The 7,101-nt window shown below is 45.8% G+C and overlaps 2 protein-coding genes across 2 annotated transcripts; one reads left to right on the top strand and one right to left on the bottom strand.

Annotated features, from left to right (window-relative positions):
* The first annotated feature begins 242 nt into the window (after nucleotides 1-242).
* Nucleotides 243-3,920, top strand: LOC120703845 (adenine nucleotide transporter BT1, chloroplastic/mitochondrial-like). Its single transcript, XM_039988035.1, has 4 exons — nucleotides 243-496; nucleotides 923-1,577; nucleotides 2,917-3,078; nucleotides 3,156-3,920. The coding sequence occupies exons 2-4, from the start codon at nucleotides 951-953 to the stop codon at nucleotides 3,630-3,632; spliced, it is 1,266 nt and encodes a 421-aa protein (XP_039843969.1). The 5' UTR covers nucleotides 243-496; nucleotides 923-950; the 3' UTR covers nucleotides 3,633-3,920.
* Nucleotides 3,921-4,514: 594 nt separating this feature from the next.
* LOC120703844 (uncharacterized protein At2g34160-like) lies at nucleotides 4,515-6,542 on the bottom strand. The gene is made up of 5 exons (XM_039988034.1): nucleotides 6,126-6,542; nucleotides 5,785-5,833; nucleotides 5,084-5,146; nucleotides 4,940-5,004; nucleotides 4,515-4,852 (listed from the first exon to the last, which is right to left on the bottom strand). Exons 1-5 carry the CDS (start codon nucleotides 6,240-6,242, stop codon nucleotides 4,757-4,759), a joined length of 390 nt encoding a protein of 129 aa, XP_039843968.1. The 5' UTR covers nucleotides 6,243-6,542; the 3' UTR covers nucleotides 4,515-4,756.
* Between the last annotated feature and the right edge of the window lie 559 nt (nucleotides 6,543-7,101).

Genomic DNA, 7,101 nt, shown 5'->3' with positions numbered 1-7,101 from the left:
TTGCTTGGCCTGTCGCCCTTGGGGCGGGTGACCGGGGGTCATTTTCGAAATTTTTCAAAATGGACATATATTTTTAAAATTTTTATTTTTAAAAAATATAAAAAAGAAAAAGACGCGTCTCGAACCATCGGCGTCCAACGAGACAAGACCCGCCGGAATCCACCGCACCCTAAAAATCCACTGCGAATTCCCGGAACTGCCCTCGTGTTGGTCCAGCAATAACCCATGGCCCCCCGGAACCATCCCCCAAAAGGGAAGGGGATTGGGCGCCCCCCTTCTCCCTCGCAGAAAGGCGGCAGCACCCTCCTCTCCTCGGACCCTCTCCTCTCCTGTCCGGTTCAGGGAGCAGCGCAAGGCGGGGGAGGAAGCCGCCGCCGGCCGCCGCTCCACTCCTCCGGCCTCCGCCACCGCCAGCCCGCCTGCTATCCACGCGGGGCCGAAGGAAACGGGGAGAGGCGCCCGCCCTGTCCAGCTTCCGGAGCGGCTGCAACCTGAGGTATTTTGCGCTTCGTGTCCTCGTCGGCGCCGCCGCCGGTGCCCAGGACGTAGGTGATGTCTGGCGGGGGGTTTGGATCGGGGAAAGGTTTGGTGATCTTGTTCAGGATGGGTTCGTTTGGGTACGGGTTGAGGTCGGCGGAAGGGAGGCCAGGTTCATTGCATTTTCAGCGTGCTCCTGGTATTAAGTGTTGTCACCCGATTGGTCCATCAGAGTATCAACTTTTTGACCACCTTTCTCTTGGGATTTCCTAGTGGAGAGGGTAGGTTGTGTATTCTTGATTCGTAGTGGAAAGCTTCCATTTTTTTTATAAAAAATATCACTGGTGTCTAGCTTTTGGAATTGGTGGCTGAGAATATACTCCTTGCTGTGACCGTCAATGCAGTGCGGCTGAAAGCCTGAACCCACCCCCACTGTCTGCTGCAGGTTGAGCCAGACCTATATTTTCTAAGCAATGGCGGCAACGATGGTGGCGATGACGGCCAAGAGCAAGAACAGCGTATTAGCCGTGGAGAAGAAGCAGGGCTGGTCTATTCAGCCCCCCGAGCTCCGGTTCCCATGGGATTCTCGTGATGACAAGGGCTTCTCTCTAAGCCTGCAAGGCACTGGGCCTGCTCATGGCGGGCTGTTTGCTAGCGTTGGTCTTAAAGTGTCGACGGGCGCGCCAGCAGTGGCACCCAGTCCGGGGGAGAAGGACATTAAGATTCCCTTCGCTGATCATTGCGTAAAGTATGTTTCTGAGGCGGTTGGGTACCAAGTTATTAGCACCGAGGCTGAGCCAGTAGAGGAGGAGGTGGTTGATGGTAAGGCAAAGAAGAAGGCCAAGAAGCATGGGCTGAAGCTCAAAATCAAGATTGGGAACCCACATTTGAGGCGGCTGGTTAGTGGAGCAGTTGCGGGGGCTGTTTCCAGGACTTGCGTGGCACCGTTAGAGACGATTAGGACTCACTTGATGGTCGGGAGCAATGGGAACTCGATGACGGAGGTGTTCCAGTCGATCATGAACACTGAGGGGTGGACTGGGCTGTTCCGTGGGAATCTTGTCAATGTTATCCGTGTTGCGCCAAGCAAAGCAATTGAGGTAAATTATTACCTTTTGTTTGTTTCTTTGTTATTACTATTTCAGTGCCCAGGAGACCTTTTGTTTGTTTTTCTGTTATCATTTTAGTGCCCAGGATGTCCTATTTTTCTAGAAATTATAATGTGCTTCCACTATTGTGTGCTGCCGGGTATCAGTGATGCTAGAAGACGTGCTTTGCTCGTCATCCAGTTCACTAGTGTGTCAACCTCACGTTCAATTTGGAACAAAACATGCTATTTTGGATGCTAATTCTAGTTGCATAAATTTGGGCAAGATGAATAGTGTTGGCTATTCTACAGCCAGTTCCATTGTGCTTATGGCTTGCCAGAATGAACAGCTTTCATGTTGAATAAGGCTGCACTAACACTGAGACAATGACATTCAAGTTAATTTATGTAGCAGCAGCACCCAGGCAGCTATTAATATTGTAGCATGCCATTTGCAAACAAGTATCCGAGCTAGAGTTCACTCAGTGGTTTAATTCACCTAGTTACAGAAGATGGTACTTGCATCCTTGATATTTATGTAGATCCTCGACAAGGGTATATATCAATACACACCCCCCGTACCAATTAATAAGTCTTTACATGATTTAAAATTTGTCCTGAAATAAGTACTTTTACCATATGTGCATGTGCATGCAACAATCTCTTAATACCAAATATGACTAATACATAGGGCAAGCATTGTCATTTTACTTTTTTGTTAATATATCTTTGAATTCCTAAGATGACTTGTTTTTTGGGACGGATAGAGTATGTTGTAATATTTCTACCAGCAGTCTTCATAACATTTAAGCCAAGCTATGGGCCTGTGGTTTGGTTTTAGTTGTCTAGTTGCTAGTTTATGATCGGTCAACTGGGTTGGACTACTTTCCTTCCTATATTTTGAATCTTCCATTTCTTTTGATATTTTGATCTCACTCTCCGGTCAAGTGCAACAGGTTTTGTTAGGTACTGTGTAGGTGGCAAACGTATAATAATATGCTACTGTGAACTTCTTAGATGCCCCAAAATGAACTTTTGGATCAGCAATTTGCTTATTCAATTTTATGTGTTTATGGCCTCTAGTGCTAAAGAAATTTATTTGGCTACGGATTGGCGAAAAGGTACTCCTTTAGTCATTAATCGGACTTTGGTTGTGAGATGCCATGACCATTTTTTCTACTCATGAATTTCAAGATTTTTGGGAAACTTGTTTTTCTTGCAACTGGATCAAGCATACTGCCCCCCCCCCCCCCCCCCCCCCCCCGAAAAAAAAAGAGCAACAAATGAACAAAGCATCACCTTTACTGTTATAGACAGCGATAATTTTATCTTTTTTTTTTGTCCAATTGCAGTTGTTTGCTTTCGATACAGCCAAGAAATTCTTGACTCCAAAGGCTGATGAGTCCCCAAAAACATTCCTCCCTCCGTCACTTCTTGCTGGAGCACTTGCTGGAGTCAGCTCAACATTGTGCATGTATCCTTTGGAATTGATTAAGACCAGATTGACAATAGAGGTGAATAGAACACTTTCTCAACAGCTTGAATAACTGATGTTTCTTTGTACACTTCAGCTCACTCCTTGTTTCTGCAGAAAGATGTCTACAACAACTTCCTTCATGCCTTTGTCAAGATTCTACGAGAGGAAGGCCCATCAGAACTGTACCGTGGTCTGACACCGAGTCTGATAGGAGTGGTGCCATATGCCGCAACTAACTACTACGCGTATGACACCCTGAAGAAGCTCTACAGGAAGACATTCAAGCAGGAGGAGATCAGCAACATTGCTACTCTCTTCATCGGCTCAGCCGCTGGTGCCATCTCAAGCAGTGCCACTTTCCCGCTCGAGGTGGCCCGCAAGCAAATGCAGGTTGGAGCAGTTGGTGGGAGGCAAGTCTACAAGAACGTGTTCCATGCCCTCTACTGCATAATGGAGAAGGAAGGGATTGGCGGGCTGTACAAGGGACTTGGGCCCAGCTGCATCAAGCTGATGCCTGCGGCAGGCATCTCGTTCATGTGCTACGAGGCCTGTAAGAAGATCCTGGTAGAAGATGATGAGGAGAGCGAGTGAAGCATTTGACCCTGATGAGTTCTGGAAGGTGGAGGTGGAGATATATCATCATTTTTCTTTCTATCGAGAATTGGAGTATCAACTCATGAAAATTTAGGTCTAATACTTGGGAGTGTGTTAGGTCAATTTTTGGCTCAAATTAGTTTTGTGTCGAAATCCATAAACAATATTTGCAGTTCATGGTGCATGTTGCTGAAGAAGTTTTGTCATGGCCATGTCTGGTTCCCTCACTGCTACTTTTGTTGTCTGAATTCTTTCTGCTTGATAGTCAGTGTTCCATTCAATTTATGTTTATTTTGCTCTGAAGCAGAAAATTATTTATTCTGTCAAAGAAAGCACCTTGCATAAAATTTTTCGCAAAGTAAATCAACCATTTGTCCTAAAAGAATCCGCCATTAACCCTCTGATAACATTTTCTCTTTCTCCTAAGACTGAATTCAGAGGATCTGTTATTTGGATATTTGAATCCATTTCTTTTTTTCAAATTCACCTGTAGCATACCATATATCAACCGATTGGCGTAATTTTTCTACCACTTATACAGCGCGACAATAATAGCATTTCTCCAAAAGAGAACTCCATGCCTCGGACTCGTCAGTATTGTCAAAAGATCCACAGTTTGGCTCTTGGCTATGTTAAAATCCATAAAACAATATTCTCACCTGTTCATGGTGCGGAAGCAGTCATGGGCTCATGGCCATGCCTACCCCCACTGATACTTTTACTGAGGCAACTTGTACTCTTGCAGCACATGCTTCGTTTTATGCATAGTGATTCACAGACAAAACACAATGGCACCGGCATAGTAATTACCAAAAACATACACCCAACATGTCCTTTTAGCTAATGCTATCGTTTTCAGTGTGGTGATTCATGAGACAGTTAGCCGAACACAAATGTCGCCACCATAGCTATTAAGCATACACCAATGAATGTACTAAGCAAACAAGTTGCCATTGAAAACGAAACAACCAAGAGATTAACAAAGTTATCATTCCAACTAATCAATGAGCAGAGCTCTTGATTGATAACAAAGAAACATCTCTCTTGTTAGCCAAGAGATTCAAACGCAACTTCTAGCATGATACTAATTAAACTACAACAGCAAAATTTAAAATAGATGTTTAGCTCTGCTCCTCCGCCTTGGCAGCTTCCCTCTCCTCCTCAGCTGCTGCCATCAATTCATCGAATTTCTCTGTCTTGCCCAGCACTATTTCGATCTGGCCATAGCAATATATCAGAATCAGAAAATGATATGCTGAAGCTGAGGCAACGCTATTTTATTTCATACACGGGAAGTATGTTACCTTGGCTTTCTGAATAGGGCGATTCCTTGAATCATCCGTGACATCAACTGTGGACGTCATGATCTCTGCAAAGCATTTTGATTGAATGATTATGTACAGATACAAAGATGAACAATACAAGTGTATAGGTTACAAGAATCTTACTCTTTGCAACAGCAAGCCCATTATTTTTTAGAATTTCAGCAACAGTCACAACTGTGGCAATGGCTGAAATGATAAGAGGTCCATCAGCATATTGTAATTTGTAATTAAGAAAGTATGCATAGAAGGCAAGCCATGAACAGTATGCCATGATGACATCAAGTCACAAGACAGTACAATTGCAAAATAAATTACGTGTACGAACTGACGAGGCATGCCACGAACAGTATGTTATGATGTTTGCATAAATGTAACTTTTACCACAGGAATATACTTGAGGCAATACCACCATGGAAAGGACACCATGATAATCAAGCTAAAAGCTAAACCTTACACTCGAACGAACGATAAACACACGTACCATCATAGATCCAGAAATCGGATGACCTTTCAAAACAACTTACACAAGGGTTACCACATTCGTTAAGTGGGGCAGTTCACATGAAAGTCAGCAGATAAGACGCAGACCAATATACACTACAAGAAATCCCTAAGGCCAAACAGTCCAACCTCAAACAATGAGCAATCAGGGAGAGTCATGGTAAAAAAACCATCAAGTAAACTAAATCAGTAAATCACGACACCACAAACGAGTGACTTTCGAGATCCAGGCAATAAGCACGAGCATAATGCCTCATAGAGCATCACAACTGTTCGCTGTTAGAATATAATGCTATCATGGCATAGGGGGGAAAAGAGATTACCCATGCCAAGGGCCGAGAGCTCCACCTCCTCGTGCTGCTGCATGTACCTCTGCAATCATCGCAACGAATTAGTCTCTGGCTAAAACCCAAAAAAAAAAACAAGCTAAACCCGGCTATATGTTTTCAACAAAAGAAAAAAAAAACATGATGGAATCGGGTAGTTTTTCTTCCTCAGGGTTTAAGACAAACCCCTCGTGGATCCACAAAAACTTTCTAATTAATATTAAAAAAATTAAAAAGCCGCATCCATCCATCCGCGCTGTTCGCTCATCATCAACACGCAAAAGCCCCCAAAAAATTTGAGCAAAGAAAAAACCGAAAAGGGGGTAAAAAAACCTCACCTTGGCGAGGTTGACGTAGAAGAATAGCGGCTTCTTGGTGTTGGAGACCTGGATCCGGTTCTTCTTGTGCGGCTCCGTAATCGCCATGTTGTTCACTCCCTCCGTCACCTCCTCCATCTCCGGCTCCTCTCCTCCTCCTATCCCCTCTTCCCCGCTACCGCACAAACCCTAACCCTAACTCAGCGCGAAACCAGCCGCGACACGGCGAGAGGCTGCTGACTCGGGGGGCCTACGAGGCGCGGGCAGGAGGAATCGAACGGGCGGCGGGGACGGAAGGCAACACAGCGAATCGGCGGCGAGACGGAGGAACCCTATCCCGTGCGGCGGGGTTATATGGGAGGCGGAGGAGGAAGGGGACTCGAGTCCGGGCTCTGACTTCGACTCGGGTGCGGTCGCGGGCCGTTCTCTCTCGGCGAAATAGCCAAAATCATGCCTAACTATACTTCACGGCTCAATTTCATCCCTAAACTAAAAAAATATTTACTTTGTCCCTGAACTATGTAAAGCGGGTCAATTTCGTCCATCTGGTGATGTGGCGTGCCACCGTGGACTGCCAAGTCAGCGTCCAGTCAACATATAATGGGAAATACCATCTGTACCCACCATAGAGCCAGCTGAACTCAGATTCGCTTGTAGCCCCAGGCAAATACCTCAGCATCTCCCATGTTAATTCTACCCGACAAATTCAATTCGTGGTCAACTTCCATAAAAAAAAATCAAAGCACCCAAATCAAATTGAGATCCCACGAGCAGAATTTGAACTCACCTTCAATCGCTAGCCAACCTCCACAATGGGAGCGGCGACTTGCGCGGCGCCCTACGACGTCCAATGAGCAGCTAGGGTGTGGCGGCAGCGAGTTAGCTGTGAAGGGCCAACGAGATGGCTTGGAGGGGGTGCGAAGGGCGGCGACCTGCCCTAACTAGGAGGCCGGCGCTCGCTGGGAGGCCGGTGCTCACTGTGACGGGGGCTGCGATC

The sequence above is a fragment of the Panicum virgatum genome, chromosome 4K (genome assembly GCF_016808335.1).
Source record: "Panicum virgatum strain AP13 chromosome 4K, P.virgatum_v5, whole genome shotgun sequence".
NCBI lineage: Eukaryota > Viridiplantae > Streptophyta > Magnoliopsida > Poales > Poaceae > Panicum > Panicum virgatum.
This window is presented reverse-complemented; position numbering and strand designations above follow the sequence as displayed.